General features: G+C 47.0%; 1 protein-coding gene across 4 annotated transcripts in view; it reads left to right on the top strand.

Moving 5' to 3' along the window:
- LOC141070992 (uncharacterized) overlaps positions 1-19,188 on the top strand; it is a 131,081-nt gene that overhangs the window by 84,581 nt on the left and 27,312 nt on the right. For all 4 annotated transcript variants that reach the window (XM_073559591.1, XM_073559589.1, XM_073559592.1 and 1 more), the window contains exon 6: positions 4,040-4,130. In XM_073559591.1, the coding sequence (XP_073415692.1) occupies positions 4,040-4,130 (91 nt within the window). The remainder of the gene's footprint in view (positions 1-4,039; positions 4,131-19,188) is intronic.

A 19,188-nucleotide genomic window follows, 5' to 3' on the forward strand; every position in this document is an offset into this window, starting at 1 on the left:
ACCGAAACCTGGCTCACCCCTTCTGACACAGCCTCTCCTGCTGCACTTTCGTATGGCGGCTTCCACCTTTCTCACACCCCCCGCCCCAGCAGCAAACATGGTGGAGGAGTTGGTTTTCTCCTGTCAGATACCTGCTCCTTCACCCCAATCCCACTGCCACCCTCTGTTACCCTCCCTTCCTTTGAGGTGCACTCTGTGCGCATCTACTCCCCCTCCAACCTCCAACTGGCTGTCATCTACCGCCCCCCAGGGCCAGCCACCACCTTCTTTGACCACTTCACCACCTGGTTACTTCATTTCCTTTCCGCGGACATCCCTACTATCATCATGGGCGACTTCAACATCCCCATTGACACTTCCCTCTCAGCTGCCACTAAACTTCTATCTCTCACTTCCTCCTTCGGCCTCACTCAATGGTCTTCTACAGCCACCCACAAAGATGGCCACACACTGGACCTCATCTTCACCCGCCTCTGCTCCCTATCTAACCTCTCTAACTCACCTCTTCCTCTCTCTGACCACAACCTGCTCACATTCTCTTCCCTCTTCACTCCATGTCTACAATCCCCACCCCACAAACTTTCACACCCTCGCAGGAATCTTAAACACCTTGACCTACACTCATTCTCCGAATCCCTCCTCCCTCTTACAGATATAAGTTCCTTACACAATGCGGATGACGCTGCCGCTCTATATAACACCACAATAGCTGTAGCTTTGGAATCCGCTGCCCCACTTACACATACCAAAACTCGCAAAATCAACAGACAGCCCTGGCACACCAGCCTGACCAAAGAGCTGAGGCGAGCTTCCAGGGCTGCTGAGCGCAGATGGAAAAGATCCCACTCCAACGAGCATTTCATCGCATTCAAACAGTCCCTCACTACTTTCAAGACCACACTCGCCACAGCTAAACAAACCTACTTCTCATCTCTCATATCCTCCCTGTCTCACAACCCTAAACAGTTATTCAACACCTTCAATTCTCTCCTCCGCCCCCCAGCACCTCCTCCCTCCCCACTCATCTCAGCTGAAGACTTTGCCTCATTTTTCAAGCAGAAAATTGATAACATCAGGGACAGTTTTGGTCAACAACCCCCAGAGCCCTTCCTCCCGACTTCCCAGCCCTCCACCTTCAAAACCAACTTCTCCACCATTACAGAAGATCGACTCTCCACTCTACTCTCAAGATCACATCTCACCACCTGTGCACTCGACCCGATCCCATCCCACTTCATCCCAAACCTCACCACAGTCTTCATCCCAACCCTAACCCATCTCTTCAACCTATCACTAACAACTGGTGTTTTCCCCTCAAGCTTTAAACATGCCTCCATCACACCTATCCTCAAAAAGCCCTCTCTTGACCCATCCTCTGCATCAAGCTATCGCCCTATATCACTTCTCCCATACGCCTCCAAGCTACTGGAACAACACGTCTACCTTGAACTGTCCTCCCATCTCTCTTCTTGCTCCCTCTTCGACCGCTTACAATCTGGCTTCCGGTCACACCACTCCACTGAAACTGCCCTTACTAAGGTCACCAATGACCTCTTAACTGCCAAGAGCAAGCGACACTACTCTGTCCTCCTCCTCCTGGACCTGTCGGCTGCCTTTGACACAGTGGACCATTCCCTATTATTACAGACCCTCTCATCCCTCGGCATCACAGACTTGGCCCTCTCCTGGATCTCATCATACCTAACAGACCGGACATTCAGCGTCTCCCACTCACACACCACCTCCTCACCTCGCCCCCTATCTGTCGGAGTCCCACAAGGTTCAGTCCTAGGGCCCCTGCTGTTCTCTATTTACACCTTTGGCCTGGGACAGCTCATAGAATCTCATGGCTTTCAGTATCATCTTTATGCTGATGACACACAGATCTACATCTCTGGACCAGATATCACCTCCCTACTAACCAGAATCCCTCAATGTCTGTCCACTATTTCATCCTTCTTCTCCACTAGATATCTGAAACTCAACATGGACAAAACAGAATTCATCATCTTTCCCCCATCTCACGTGACCCCCCCTACGAACCTATCAATTACAGTAAATGACTGCCCACTCTCCCCAGTCCCACAAGCTCGCTGCCTCGGAGTAATCCTTGATGCTGATCTCTCCTTCAAACCACATATCCAAACCCTTTCCACTTCCTGCCGACTTCAACTCAAAAATATTTCACGCATCCGTTCATTCCTCACCCAAGAATCTGCAAAAACCCTAGTCCATGCCCTCATCATCTCTCGCCTTGACTACTGCAACCTCATGCTCTGCGGCCTCCCCTCAAACACTCTCGCACCCCTCCAATCTATTCTAAACTCTGCTGCCCGACTAATCCACCTGTCCCCCCGCTATTCCCCAGCTTCTCCCCTCTGTCAATCCCTTCACTGGCTCCCAATTGCCCAGAGACTCCATTACAAAACCCTAACCATGACATACAAAGCCATCCACAACTTGTCTCCTCCATACATCTGTGACCTCGTCTCCCGGTACTTTCCTGCACGCAACCTCCGATCCTCACAAGATCTCCTTCTCTACTCCCCTCTTATCTCCTCTTCCCACAATCGCATACAAGATTTCTCTCGCGCATCACCCCTACTCTGGAACTCTCTGCCACAACATATCAGACTCTCACCTACCATCGAAACCTTCAAAAAGAGCCTGAAGACCCACCTCTTCCGACAAGCCTATAACCTGCAGTAACCACCGATCGACCAAACCGCTGCACGACCAGCTCTACCCTCGCCTACTGTATTATCACCCATCCCTTGAAGATTGTGAGCCCTCGCGAGCAGGGTCCTCTCTCCTCCTGTACCAGTTATGACTTGTATTGTTTAAGATTATTGTACTTGTTTTTATGTATACCCCCCTCACATGTAAAGCGCCATGGAATAAATGGCGCTATAACAATAAATAATAATAATAATACACTTTATATATTTTGCACAATTTATGTTTAAACACCATGTTTCTTTATCTTTATGAGTCATATGGACAGCCCATTAAAAGGGAGTAACTAATTACACACCTGGACCCGTTGAAGCGTTGACACACAAAATGGCCGTCGTGCACCTTCTCCTTCCCCACATGCCTCTGCATCCTGCACGTCACTGTTATGTCATATAACCTTCAGATGGAGTAAAGGACTTTTACAACGCACGTAATGATGAGTGCCACATACTTTTTCTAATACTACGGAACGGAATTTAATTTATGCAGAGCACCTTGAAGCGAGGTGTTTAGCTGCTGAAGCTCCTACATAGGGGAACCACTCTCTGTTAATGTGATTTGCAATATAGCCGTCTCAAGTCTCTTTTGAATCATCAATCCTATGTAATTTGCGGATACTGTAAAAAGCTATCCTGGCAATACGGGCCAATATTCCTTTGAAATAAGTTCATCACCTAATGAAATCTGACACCATTAATCCAATTCACTATTAGTTGGGTGCCTGCAGTTTAGTTGTCATTCAGTGCATGTTTTATACTTGGTGGAGATGACAAAATAATGCTGATCATAGACATTAGATGTTATCTGTATCTTCTCTCATTTTTTCTTGTTGTGAAGACTGATAGTTAGAATATGAGCCAACAGGTTGGATTTATGGATGTGCACACCTAATTATTATATACAGTCATATGTTAAAGTTTGGGCACCCCTATTAATGTTAACCTTTTTTCTTTATACCAATTATGGTTTTTGCAACAGCTATTTCAGTTTCATATATCTAATAACTGATGGACTCAGTTATGTTTCTGGATTCAAATGAGGTTTATTGTACTAACAGAAAATGTGCAATATGCATTTAAACAAAATTTGACCAATGCAAAAGTATGGGCACCCTTATCATTTTCTTGATTTGAACTACTTTTTACTTACTTCCTGAAGCACTAAATTGGACTTATAAAAAACCTGTATGTATGTTATAACTACTGCTGTCATGTAGTTTTTGATTGTCATGTTCATTTATTATCTTTTCTGTTCTACGATATCCTTCTCCATCTTTCGATAACTTTTACAATATTTGTTTTAGGGAAAAAATCTGACCCTCATTAATGCTACAGAAACAGATGTGAGGGGTGATCAGCTATGTAATGAGGAGATTCCCAAAGATAACAGCAAAGGTGAGTAGTAACCACTAAATGCAGAGAAGTCAGTCTTCATTCATTGGCCACTATCGTTACGTGTTGGAGATTTTTAGGGTATGGTACAGTTTTTTTTAGATATATATATATACACTCACTGGCCACTTTATTAGGTACACCTGTCCAACTGTGTGTTAAGACTTAATTTCTAATCAGCCAATCACATGGCGGCAACTCAGTGCATTTAGGCATGTAGACATGGTCAAGACAATCTCCTGCAGTTCAAACCGAGCATCAGTATGGGGAAGAAAGGTGATTTGAGTGCCTTTGAACGTGGCATGATTGTTGGTGCCAGAAGGGCTGGTCTGAGAATTTCAGAAACTGCTGATCTACTGGGATTTTCACGCACAACCATCTCTAGGGTTTACAGAGAATGGTCCGAAAAAGAAAAAAAATCCAGTGAGCGGCAGTTCTGTGGCCGGAAATGCCATGTTGATGCCAGAGGTCAGAGGAGAATGGGCAGACTGGTTCGAGCTGATAGAAAGGCAACAGTGACTCAAATTGCCACCCGTTACAACCAAGGTAGGCAGAAGAGCATCTCTGAACGCACAGTGCGTCGAACTTTGAGGCAGATGGGCTACAGCAGCAGAAGACCACACTGGGTACCACTCCTCTCAGCTAAGAACAGGAAACTGAGGCTACAATTTGCACAAGCTCATCGAAATTGGACAGTAGAAGATTGGAAAAACGTTGCCTGGTCTGATGAGTCTCGATTTCTGCTGCGACATTCGGATGGTAGGGTCAGAATTTGGCGTAAACAACATGAAAGCATGGATCCATCCTGCCTTGTATCAACGGTTCAGGCTGGTGGTGGTGGTGTCATGGTGTGGGGAATTTTTTCTGGGCACTCTTTGGGCCCCTTGGTACCAATTGAGCATCGTTGCAACGCCACAGCCTACCTGAGTATTGTTGCTGACCATGTCCATCCCTTTATGACCACAATGTACCCAACATCTGATGGCTACTTTCAGCAGGATAATGCGCCATGTCATAAAGCTCGAATCATCTCAGATTGGTTTCTTGAACATGACAATGAGTTTACTGTACTCAAATGGCCTCCTCAGTCACCAGATCTCAATCCAATAGAGCATCTTTGGGATGTGGTGGAACGGGAGATTTGCATCAGGGATGTGCAGCCGACAAATCTGCGCCAACTGTGTGATGCCATCATGTCAATATGGTCCAAAATCTCTGAGGAATGCTTCCAGCACCTTGTTGAATCTCTGCCACGAAGAATTGAGGCAGTTCTGAAGGCAAAAGGGGTCCAACCCCTTACTAGCATGGTGTACCTAATAAAGTGGCCAGTGAGTGTATATGTGTGTGTTTAAATACTGTGTTTGTGTGTGTATATATATATATATATATATATATATATATATATATATATATATATACATACACACTGTTCAAAAAAATGAAGGCAACACTAACTGAACAGTCTGTGGTGCAACATGGCATTGATGGATGGAACGAGACATGATGTCGCAGATGTGCTCAGTTGGATTCAGGTCTGGGGAACGGGCAGGCCAGTTCACAGCATTAATGCCTTTTTCATGCAGGAACTGTAGACATACTTTAGTCTCATGAGGCCTAGCATTGTTGTGCATCAGATGGAACCCAGGGCACACTGCACATGCATATGGTCTCACAGTGGGTCTGAGGATCTCATCCTGGTACCTATGGCTAGCACAGCTGTGTGGCCCTCCAAAGAAATGCCTCCCCACACCATTACTGACCCACTGCCAAACCGGTCATTCTGGAGGATATTGAAGGCAGCAGAATGCTCTCCACGGCATCTCCAGACTCCGTCAGATGTGCTCATCCTTGAAGAGCTAAGGGCGCCAATGTCGAATCTGCAAATCTTGGTAGTCTCTGACAAATGTCAATCTCCCTGCATGGTGTTGGGCTGTTAGCGCCACACCCACTTGTGGATGTTGGACCCTCAGGCCACCCTCAGGGAATCTGTTTCTGCCAATTTGTGTAGGCACATCGATGTTAGTGTATATAAACCCAAAACAATACCGTGGCTAACCAGAAAATCCCCTCAGGCCAAAAGCTCACACTAAACAAAAAACACAATAAACTAAATCGAAATTTATATGAAAAAAGTTCCTAATGACATAAAAAGATGTCTAATAAGTGGAAATATAACCACAAAAGAGAGGATTTTTATAAATATATTCAATTTTATTGCACATGTATTATAAAGATATACATAGTGTTTATGATGGAGGTAGATAGAAAAATAGCAGCCAAACAATAGTGGCATAATAAACAGATAGAAATTACAGTGCCAGACAGACAATAAGCATCTCAGGGCTAGAGTCTACAGTCAAACCGGGATCCAAGCCTAATCGTAGTAGGCTGAAATATCAAACGTGAACAACTCCCATATAATTTAGAAAGTAAATAGTCAGTTTCTATCATAAAGTATTATCTCAGCATGCTCAATATATCCAAATTGTATAGATAAAATCTATGATATGATAGTATCCCATCTAAGTGAGCAATATGATCCAAACAAATTCCAAAGGTTGAGAGGTTAAACACAAAATCAGGCAAAGAGCTGTTCAACTATAGCTAGTCAAAATGACTATTTATCAAATGCAAGGCTATGAAATCGGACACAAATAGATAGCCTTCTATACTAAATAGTAATAGGCTAATAGCACCAAATAAAGTACTTTAGGGTAAGTGCTATTTTATCAGCATGCTCAAAGAGCACATTAAGGAGCTAATGTTGAAATAAATATAAAGATTATTAGATACACCTCAGCCGAAAATATTATCTCGGCATCTTCTAAATAAATCCGGTATGCACGTTATAATGACCGATTACCGGTAGTGCTATCTGAGTGCCGATGTCCATAAAAGATGTGCACATTATAATGACTGATTACCGGTAATGCTATCTAAGTGCCAGTGTCCATAAAAGATTAATTACCATGCGACATAGTCGCGGATGAGTGCAGAGACGCCCAAGAGATGGATGCAAAGAAAGCCCCGACGCGCGTTTCACCGTCCTCTGTTTCGTCAGGCCTCCTGACGAAACCGAGGACGGTGAAACGCGCGTCGGGGCTCTATCTGTTTATTATGCCACTATTGTTTGGCTGCTATTTTTCTAGCTACCTCATCATAAACACTATGTATACTGTATCTTTATAATATATGTGCAATAAAATTGAATATATTTATAAAAATCCTCTCTCTTGTGGTTATATTTCCACTTATTAGACATCTTTTTATGTCATTAGGAAGTTTTTTCATATAAATTTCGATTTAGATTATTGTGCTTTTTTTTGGTGTGAGCTTTTTGCCTGAGGGGATTTTCCGGTTTCATGGTGTGGACATGGATGTTAGTGGCCTGCTGGAGGTCATTTTGCAGGGCTCTGGCACTGCTCCTCCTGTTTCTCCTTGCACAAAGGAGGAGGTAGCAGTCCTGCTACTGGATTGTTGCCCTCCCACCGCTCCCTTCATGTCTCCTGGTGTATTGGTTTGTCTCCTATTATCTGCTCCATGCTATGGACACTGCGCTGACAGACACAGCTACCCTTCATGCCACAGCTCTGATTGATGTGCTATGCTGGATCAGTTGCACGACCTGAGCAACTTCTGTGGGTTGTGGACACCGCCTCATGCTACTGTACAGTACTTCTAGGGGTGAGAGCAATGACAAAATGCAAAAGTGACCATAACAGCCAAAAAGGCTGAGAACAGAGAAATGGTCTCCGGTCACCCACCCTGCAGAACCTCTCCTTAATAGGGGTTGTCTTGCTAATTGCCTATCATTTCTACCTGTTGTCTGTTCCATTAGCACAACAGCAGGAGAAATTGATTTACAGTCGGTGTTGCTTCGCAACTGGACAGGTTGATTTCACAGAAGTGTGATTGACTTTTAGTTACATTGTGTTGTTTTAGTGTTCCCACAATTTTTTGAGCAGTGTATATGGATTATGTGCCTAATGATTGGAAGCTTACTTAATACTTTGGAGTCACCCTGGTTGAGGGTTGTTTATGTGTCCCTGAACACTACAGAAAAGGGTACTTGGCTGCGTGTGTTTTACCTCTTGTACATGCTTCTGCATACTGCTGCTTGACATGGTAAGCCAGGAATCGACAAAATAGAGATGATTAAGAGAGAGTGGAATAAGAAAATAAACCTTTCTTTACTAAAAGAACTGGTAAAACATATGTACATCTTTACGGTTCTATGTGACGACACGTATCTGATATTGCTGATTACACTGACTGAGCAGATTATGCTCGAGGGCAGCACGAGTCGAGGTGTATCGCTATGGCCCCTCACATCTATTCTCATATTCTCAACTTCCAATTCATATGTGCCACACTAAAGCCCCCGTTACACACTGCGATATCGCTAGCAATATCGCTGCAAAGTCACCGATTTTGTGACGTTGCAGCGATATTGCTAGCGATATCGCTGCATGTGATACTTACCTCCGACCGGCTCCCCCGCTGGTTATCGCTGATCGCGCGAGAAGCTGCTGGACCATTCCTCGTCGGTCACTTCCTGCGGCGCTTCCTGCTGTGACGACGAGCGACGCGTGGAGCCGGGCGGGAGGACGCAGGATCGCCGCGTCTGACAGGTAAGTAGCGACCCCCGTCCCCAGCGATGTCGCTAGTGAGATCTGCCTGAGTGGCAGCTCACTAGCGACCACCTAGCGATGCACCAGCGATCCTGACTGCGTCATATCGCTAGTCGGGATCGCTGGTGCATCGCTAGGTGTAACGGTACCCTAATATTGGTGTGCCATTGCAGCTTTGTACCTGTTTACACTTACTCCTACTCCTTACAAGATAACATGTCCCAGCCTGGCCAGACCTCACTATGACCCTCAAGTCTGGATACAAATGAACTTCTTATCTAGTATAGATAACGCTTTCTGTAGGTGCGACTTGCCTGCTATGACTAAAGGCCCCTTTACATTTAGCGATGCACCAGTGATCCGACCCGGTCAGGATCGCTGGTGCATCGCTAAATGATCGCTAGTGAGCTGTCACACAAGCAGACCTCACAGCGATGCAGCAGCAACGCAGCAAACGATACTCACCTTTCACACACAGCGATCCTGGCGTCCTCCCGCCCGCCTCCACGCATCGCTCGTCGGCGCCAGCAGGAAGCCCAGCAGGAAGCGGACGACGAGAAATGGAGCCGGACATTCTCGCGCGATCAGCGATGGACAGCGGGGGAGCCGGTCGGAGGTAAGTATCACACATAGCGATATCGCTAGCAATATCGCTATAACGTCACAAAATCGGTAACGTTATAGCGATATCGCTAGCGATATCACTATGTGTGAAACCCCCTTAACTACTTCTGCCACTTGATGCTTGCTTACCTTGGAACTTGCTACCTGAGTATAATCTCTCTTCTTTTCTCACTAAAACCTTAATTAATGCTGGTGTGCCAACAAGAGTTCCTTTTCTTTTCTGACCTTCCCAACAAATATGAACTTAGTTCCTATGGCCACTTAACTGCTTCCCCCACGGACATGTGCAATAGTTAACCTTATCTGCAGGCCACCAATTAGATAAAGCAACATACAACACAGGTCAATGCATTATGTTACTGTGAGATTTTCAGTGTTGACAGCTCTTCAACTCCATTACTCTTAACGCCTTAAGCCCCCGTCACACAAAGCGATCTCACCAGCGAGATCGCTGTGTGTGAAAGCTATCAGCGACCGGCCCCCCTGCTGGGTATCATTGATCGCTGTTGAAACCTCTGGACATTTTTGGGGTCGCTGGTCTCCCGCTGGCCAGCACGCATCGCTGCGTGTGACAGGCGGGAGACCAGCGAGCAGGAGCTGGTAACTAGGGTAAACGCAGGGTTTCTAAGGGGAGCGCAGCGCCTAGAAACCCGATGTGTACCTTAGTTACCAGTGCACTGATGCAGAGAGCTGGTAACCAAGGTACACATCGGGTTTCTAAGTAACGCACGCCCCTTAGAAACCCGATGTGTACCTTAGTTACCAGCTCCCTGCATCAGCGCGCTGGTAACTAAAGTACACAGCGACGCCACGCGCTCGGCATCGCTGGTGCTGATGGCTGGTGAAGCTGTCTGTTTGACAGCTCACCAGCGATCATGTAGCGAGTCACCAGCGATCCTGACACGTTGATATCGTTGTTGGGATCGCTGGTGAGTCGCTATGTGTGACGGGGCCCTTAGCGTGTAAGTAAGTAAATAAAAGTTGTGTTGAGGTCGGCAAATGTGGACGTGACTCAGAAGCAGTAGTTGTTGACTGTGTTGCATATCACTGTACCAGCATCTGTATCTAGCAATTTTGGTTAGAGTTGATATCTGATTGCTGCTGTTAACCATTTAGATACTGCTGTCAATTTCTTACCGCAGTGTTTAAATGCAATGGTTGCCAGTGCACGTGATCTGCGTCTTCAATGTGCTTCCTGTGATGCACCGATTACTTATGTCAGCCAGGGGCCTACTGAAGGCTGTTGGCGCAGCTATTTTAATATTCCTGTGTAGTTAAGCAACAGGCTAAGCTCCATAGGAGACCCTGATTTTTTTTCTATACACTACCTCCCCTTTTCCATAAGAGGTGAATACAGCTTTGAGATGGCTCATGGTTCCGGACTGTGGGAGAGTCAATGCACATGTTCCCTGGTCAGTATTCTCTCTCCAATCATATATGCTATCTTAAGCTCCTCGGTGTTATCCAGAAATGTTTCACCGTGTCTGCACATAATTCATGAGGCAGGGCAAGGGAAATGAAATGAAAATTCAGGGAACAGATTTTTTTAAAATTGCAAATAGTTTTATAAAGGGTTATTTATAAAATCACAACATGGTCTTACAGTGGGTACGGAAAGTATTCAGGTCCTTTTAAACTTTTCACTCTTTGTTTCATTGCATCCATTTGGTAAATTCAAAAAAGTTCATTTTTTTCTCATTAATGTACACTCTCCACCCTATCTTGTAGAAATTTTTGCAAATTTATTAATAAAGAAAAACTGAAATATCACATGGTCATAAGTATTCAGACCCTTTGATCAGTATTGAGTAGAAGCATCCTTTTGAGCTAGTACAGTCTTGAGTCTTGGGAATGCCGTAACAAGTTTTGCAGACCTGGGATTTGGGGATCTTCTGCCATTCTTCCTTGCAGATCCTCTCCAGTTCCATCACTTTGGATGGTGAACGTTCGTGGACAGCCATTTTCAGGTCTCTCCAGAGATGCTCAATTGAGTTTAGGTCAGGGCTCTGGCTGGGCCAGTCAAAAATGGTCACAGAGTTGTTCTGAAGCGACTCCTTTGTTAGTTTAGCTATGTGCTTAGGGTCATTGTCTAGTTTAGCTGTGTGCTTAGGGTCATTGTCTTGTTGGAAGGTGAACCTTTTGCCAAGTCTGAGGTCCAGAGCACTCTGGAAGAGATTTTCTTCCAGGATATCTCTGTACTTGGCCGTATTCATGTTTCCTTCAATTGCAACCAGTCATCTTGTCCTGGCAGCTGAAAAACACCCGCATAACATGATGCTGCCACCACCATGTTTCACTGTTGGGATTGTATTGGGCAGGTGATGAACAGTGCCTGGTTTTCTGCACACATACCGCTTAGAATTATCACCAAAAAGTTCTATCTTCATCTCATCAGACCAGAGAATCTTAATTCTCATAGTCTGGAGGTCCTTCATGTGTTTTTTTTTTTTTTTTAGCAAACTCTATGCGGGCTTTCATATTTCTGGCACTGAGGAGAGGCTTCCCTCGAGTCACTCTGCCATAAAGGCCCGACTGGTGGTGGGCTGCAGTGATAGTTGACTTTGTGGAACTTTCTCCCATCTCCCTACTGCATCTGTGGAGCTCAGCCACAGTGATCCTGGGGTTCTTCTGTACCTCTTTCACCAAGACTCTTCTCCCACGATTGCTCAGTTTGGCTGGACAGCCAGGTCGAGGAAGACTTCTGGTGGTCCCAAAGTTCTTCCATTTAAGGATTATGGAGGCCACTGTGCTCTTAGGAACCTTGAATACTGCAGGAATTCTTTTGTAACCTTTGCCAGATCTGTGCCTTGCCACAATTCTGTCTCTGAGCTTCTTGGCCAGTTCTTTTGCCCTCATGATTCTCATTTGGGCTGATATGCACTGTGAGCTGTGAGGTCTTATATAGACAGGTGTGTGCCTTTAAAAATCAAGTCCTATCAGTTTAATTAAACACAGCTGGAGTCCAGTGAAGGAGTAGGACCATCTCAAGGAGGATCACAAGGAAATTGAGTGAAACGGGTCGGCCAAATTCAGAAGTCGCCAACTTTGGCTAAAGTCGGGTTTCGCCGATCGAAACCCGACCATAGCGTGAAGTCGGCCATGAGGTCGCCGACTTGAGCTCCAAAGTCTCGTTTCCCACAATGCTTCCAGTGCCTTTTCTCAGCCAATCATCAAGGACGCACACTGTGGGCAACGCGATTACATAGGCAGCGGCCCCCACCATCTTAGAGAAGGGCATTCAAGTGATTGGCTGGCTTTGTGGCGTCACAGTGGCTATAAAAGGCCGTGACCGCCGACCGCCATCTTACTTCTGCCGATCTTAGCATAGGGAGAGGTTGCTGCTGCTCGTTCTCAATAGGGAGAGTGTTTAGGCAGGAAAAAAAAAGTGCTTCTGCTGATAGCGAATTTCACTTTACAACACAACAGTATAGTGTGCAGTGACAGGGGAGGCCATATTTGTGTGCAGCAGCTCTGTTGGTGATTAGGCTGCCTTTTAAGGCTCCCTGATAGCTGCATTGCTGTTTGCACACTGCTGTGCAGAGTGCTTTTTTTAAAAGCAAAAATACTTTAATTCCTTTTCTCTGCACAGTTAGCAAGCGTTCATTTTTTCACACTTTTGTGTGCAGCAGCGCTGGTAGTTATTAGGCTGCCTTATAAGGCTACCTGATAGCTGCACTGCTGTGTGCACACTGCTGTGCAGACTGCTTTTTTCAAAGCAAAAATACTTTTATTCCTTTTTTTCTGCACAGTAGTTATTGAGCGTAAATTTTTGCACACACCGTATAGAGGTGTACGCTCCTCACACACTACTGTGTACCGGCTGGTATCACAGACAAATACATGCTATATGTGTTTACTCTGTAAAAAATACACGGAGATTAACATTTTTCCATACATACACCATATAGAGGTGTCCGATTCTCAAAAAGTATCGGATATCTGCTGTTCTTATTACGGTCACATCTACACAGAGTCAGTGTGTGTGTGTGTGACTCTGTAAATACATATACGGACATTTCCATTTCTCCATACACCGTATTGAGCTGTCCGATTCTCAGACAGTATTGTATATCTGCTGTTTTTATTACGGTCACATCTACACAGAGTCAGTGTAACGTCCGTCTGCGGTTCTGGGCTGCAGCCAGGCAACACCCCGAGAAACACTGATACCCTTTACCCCTATACAGGGATCTGGATTTACAACAGAGCCCAGGAGGTAGCTGTCTGAATATGAGCAGCGGCCAGAGCAGGACGGTCGTCAGAGTGAAGTACAAAAACGGCAGGCAATAGCAGAGTCAAATTCAGGCCAAGGTCAGAGTCAAAAACCAGGAGGGCGGCAGAGGTACAGAATCGTTAGGAAGTAGCAGAGTCAGAATATCCAGGCCAAGGTCACAAACCAGGAGAGTAGCAGAAGTACAGAATCGTCAGGCAAAAGAGGGGTCAGAAATCCAGGCTGAGGTCAGAGTCAAACAGAAATCAATCACTAAGTAACACACAGGGGAACCAAGAATTTATCCGGCGGCTTGCAAGACCAGTCCCAAGGTATTTGAGGGATCAGGTTATCCCTCACAGGTTCCTGGACTGGTGATGTCATTAGGGCCGCCCCCAGGACAAGGCCAGATGGTGTTGCAGTAACCCCCTGATGACTGACAGAGGGGCGGAGCTTGCGCCCACCAGATGCCTGCGCAGGAGCCACTTCTCTGTCACCACCATAACTCACGGGCGGACCACGGCGCCTCCCAGTGGCCGAGGCAGGAACAGCCGTCCCCGAGTCTGACAGTGAAGTGGCGGTCTGGCGCCTCCTAGTGGCCGTGACCGGAACAGCAGGCCTCGAATCCAACGGTGACGTGACAGACCGGCGCCTCCTAGTGGCTAAAGCTGGGACCATAGGCCCTGAGTCTGACGGCGACGTAATAGAACCACGGCGCCTCCCAGCGGCCGAGGCAGGAACAGCCGTCCCCGAGTCTGACGGCGAAGTGGCGGCCCGGCGCCTCCTAGTGGCTGCGACCGGAACAGCAGGCCCCAAATCTGACGGAGACGTGACAGTCAGCGTGTGTCTGTGAGACTCCGTAAATACATATACGGACATTTCCATTTCTCCATACACCATCTTGAGCTGTCCTATTCTCAAACAGTATTGTATATCTGCTGTTCTTATTATGGTCACATCTACACAGAGTCAGCGTGTTTGTGACACTCCGTAAATACATAGACGGACATTTCCTTTTCGTCATACACCGTATTGAGCTGTCCGATTATCAAACAGTATTGTATATCTGCTGTTCTTATTATGGTCACATCTATACAGAGACAGCGTGTATGTGACACTCTGTAAATACATATACGGAGATTGACAGTTTCACCAACAACGTATACAGCTGTACACTTCTGATACAGTACCGTGCTTGTTGGATTACGGTGAAATACATACTGGGTGAGCGTCTGTGACTCACAAAATATATACGGAGATTTCACTTTTTACATACACCTTACGCTCCTCATACAGTACCATTTCTCTGCTGGTATTTTTGGGACATTTTCCCAAACATGGGGAAGTATGGTGGAAGAGGCCGCGGACGTGGGCGGGGGGGGCGCAACTGGTACTGATGGTGGTGGTGGGGCATCGGCTGGTTCTGGCAAAAGCACAATAGCAGCTAAGGCAGGAGGTGTTGAGCCTGCGTCATCGTCTGGCACAAGAAGGCCTTTAAGGTTCCCTTTTCTGGGAGTAGGTAAACCGCTTTTAAAGCCGGAGCATCAGGAACAGGTTTTGGCTTACATTGCCGAAACAGCCTCCAGCTCTATTGCCTCCTCTTCTGAAGTTACAAAAACTGCAAGCACAGAGTCGTCAGTGCAGGCTTCTGGTCAGGAACAACACCTTTGTGTCCTTCACCCACACCAAAAGTGAAGGATGCCGCAGCACACACTTCAGATTACTCCATGGAGCTCTTTTCACATACCATTCCTGGGTTATCAAGTCAAATCCTGAATTCCCCAGTCCAAGATGAATCTAACATGGAGTGCACTGATGCACAGCCACTGCTAGATGATTCTGCTGGTACATTCACCCACAGCACTACATTGCCCTCGCAGTCTACTGAGCCCGAATCAGACCCTGATGAAACTCAGGTGCCCCTTCCCACATACTATACCACCTTACACAGTGACACAGAGGAAGGTACAGAGGAAGGTGCAGATGACATTGAAGACGAGGTCATGGATGACCCAGTTGTTGACCCGGATTGGCATCCATTGGGGGAAGAGAGTGGAAGAGAGTGGCGGTGACAATAGGTCAGAACAGGAGAAGGATCTGCAGCAGGCATCGTCATCGCAGCAGCCGGCCGGCCCGTAGCTGTCAAAAAACATGGTAAGAAAACTAAAAGAGTTGCAGGCCAGCTTGGCCAGACGGTCAAATTAGCACAGCGTATAAGCCCTGAAAATTTGTACCATAGTAGGAAGAGTGCAGTGGGGCACTTTTTTGAACAAAATCCTATTGATGACGCAAAGGTTATCTGTAAAAAGTGCCGAAGGACCTTTAGCAGAAGGAAAAATCTACGAAATTTGAATACCAGTTGCATGCTTACACATTTAACCAACATGCACTTGCAAACGTGGACGGATTACAAAAGCTCAGGTAGCACATGTGCACCTGCTCTGACTGAAGTTAGCCGGCAACGCTCCATCGCTTCCCCCACCGCTAAGCACACCACCATCAAGAAATGTTGAGGTGTCGTCGCTAGGCAGTCAGGGAAACACTGAATCTAGGCCATGAACACCCTCACCATCACCAACCCCTTCTTAGTCCGTCAGGTCCAACGCTAGTTCCCCCATATGCAGCTCTCAAGTCCAGCTCACCCTACCAGACCCTCTCAGTAGGACAAGAAAGTACTCATCCTCTCATCCGCGTACACTGGCTTTGAACGCCTACATTGCCAAACTGATCTCATTAGAGATGATGCCCTTCCGTTTCGTTGAAAGCAAAGCTTTCCGAGAGCTCATGGCCTACGCTGTCCCACGCTATGACCTACCCAGTCGGCACTTTTCTCGAAATGCCATCCCTGCCCTCCACCGGCATGTGAAAGACCGCATTGTCCATGCACTAAAACAATCAGTGAGTGGAAAGGTGCACCTCACAACAGATGCATAGGCCAGTAGGCATGGCCAGGGCCGTTACGTGTCCATCACTGCGCAATGGGTTAATGTGGTGTATGCAGGCTCCACAGGGAACAGCGGCGGTGGAACAGTGCTGCCTAGCCTATGGTATAGGAAACAGTTGGCTGTAGGCATTCGACCCGCCTCCTCCTCCTCCAGAAGCGAAAGCTCGTCAACAGAACGCAGTCGCACAAGCACTCCATCCACATCTGTCAGTGTTGCACACGAGGTGTCCCACTATCGAACAGCTAGTGGTAAGCGGCAGCAGGCTGTTTTAAAAATGATGTCTTTGGGCGACAGCAGACACACCGCGGAGGTACTGGCCGACTACTTGCATCGACAAACTGCTGGGCAGTCTACATCTTGAGCCAGGCAATGTAGTCAGTGATAATGGGCGGAATTTTGTGGCAGCCATAGCCCTTGCAAAACTCACACACATACCTTGCCTGGCTCACACCTTGAACCTGGTGGTGCAGTGCTTCCTAAATAATTATCCGGAGTTAACAGCCCTGCTCCTTAAGGTGCTAAGACTGTGCTCGCACATCCGTCACTCGTCCGTCCACTCAAGTCGTATGCAGAAGCTGCAGCGATCACTCCACCTCCCCAAGCACCGCCTAATCATAGACGTTGCTACAAGATGGAACTCCACCATGCACATGGTTGAGAGGCTGTGCGAACAGAGGCAGGCTGTAATGCATTTGTGGGAGGATACACGGGCAGGCAGTTTGAGGGCAGACATGGAGTTGTCGGGTGGGCAGTGGTCAAAGCTGAAAGACCTCTGTAAAGTCCTTCAGTGTTTTGAGGAATGCGCACGGCTGGTAAGCGCAGACGACGCTATCATAAGCATGAGCATACCACTTATGCGTCTGCTTATGCAAACCTTGATGCACATTAAGGATCAGGCGTCTGCAGCTGAGGAGCAACAGGAGAAGGAGGAGGAGGGAAGCCTTGATGATAGTCAGCCACTGTCTGGTCAGCGAACTGTCGTGGACGAGGTGGAGGAGGATGAGGGGGATGATTATTTTGGGGAGGAGGATGCTTTTCAGGGGGCAAGAGAAAATGTGGGTGTGCCAAGGTCAGGTACAGGGTTTGTGCGTGGCTGGAGGGATGTGGATTTGGCAGAAAGTGCTCCACCCACCACTGGCAGTGCAGCATTGACACCTGGAACATTGGCCCACATGTGTGATTATGCCTTGCGGATCCTAAAAAGGGATCCCCACATTGCCAAAATGATGAGGGATGACGACTACTGGTTGGCCAGCATCCTCAATCCACGCTATAAAGGCATATTACACAACATCATGCCACAGGAGAACCTAGAGCTAATATTGGCTAACAAACAAGCAACTCTGGTAAACCGTTTGTTTGACTCACATCCCAGTACACAGCAGCGGAGCTGGTTCTCCCACTAGCCGTGGTGGGCAAAATGGAAGAGGTGTTCGTGGTGCACACAGCCGAACTGGCATTGGAGACAGGGGTTTCCTGACCATGTTGTGGTCTGATTTCTCAAGTACTGCACACACAGCAGCTAATACAGAATCGATTGCAAGTGACAGGAGACAGCAGTTGTCAACTATGGTTACAAACTACTTCTCCCATATCGAGGTTCTCCCTCACAGGTAATTCCCCTTTGATTATTGGGCATCTAAACTGGAAACCTGGCCTGAATTGGCACAATATGCCTTACAGGAGCTCGTTTGCCCTGCTGGTAGTGTGCTATCTGAAAGAGTCTTCAGTGCTGCTGGATCAATCCTGACAGAAAAAAGGACCCATCTGTCGAGCCAAAATGTTGATGATCTAACCTTCATTAAAATGAACCATGCATGGGTTTCAAAGGATTTTGTCACACCTTCCCCTGATAACACATAGGTTGCCAGAAAAAAGGCTCGCTTTTGTCCGCCTCTTCCTCGGACTTCTCCAATTCCTCCATTTGCAGCTGCTAAAAGTCCAAGCCTACACATCAACATATGCCATTTTTAAACCTCCCTAACTGGGCTGCCCCCCCCTGGAGGGGGGGTCACCACCTGGCAAACCCGGGCAAATGCTGTTGCCCTGAACAGGTGTGTGGCCCCACCCTTCGGCGACAGAACTGGCACAGGGCCTCTCATAGTACAATAAAGTGTTTCTGACAGCGGGGGGGCCCACTCGCCGTCAGACACACTGGCGTACTATGAGGGGCCCTGTGCCAGTAACGGCTCCCACGAGTGGGTCCCCCTTGCTTGCTCAGGGACACAGCACTTGCAATACTTACCTCTCCCTGCTCCACCGCTGTGTTGTCTGGCCAGTTAAATCCTTCACAGGGATGGCCCCTACAAATTTGGTGTACTGATCGATGATGGTTAAGATGTAGCTATGTCCTGTCCTGATGGCCTCTACCTTCAGATTACCAATGGCTACCATTTGTAATGGACGTCAACTCAAAATCGGATGCAGTGGTGCTTTATGATCACCTTTCACAGTTTTCATAGTCACAGACGTGTGACATTCCTGCCACAATTTTTCAATGGCTCCTTTCATGGCAATCCAATAGAATCCCCTACGGCCTGTGGCTTCTATGTTTTGCACTCCAAAGTGACCAGACAGATCATGATAGGCAGTAAGGAACATGTCTACAGCTCTCCCTGTGATCACAATTTGATGGAGACGAGTAACGGTGA

The sequence above is a fragment of the Dendrobates tinctorius genome, unplaced genomic scaffold, assembly GCF_039654945.1.
Source record: "Dendrobates tinctorius isolate UK_male_01 unplaced genomic scaffold, ASM3965494v1 ptg000014l, whole genome shotgun sequence".
NCBI lineage: Eukaryota > Metazoa > Chordata > Amphibia > Anura > Dendrobatidae > Dendrobates > Dendrobates tinctorius.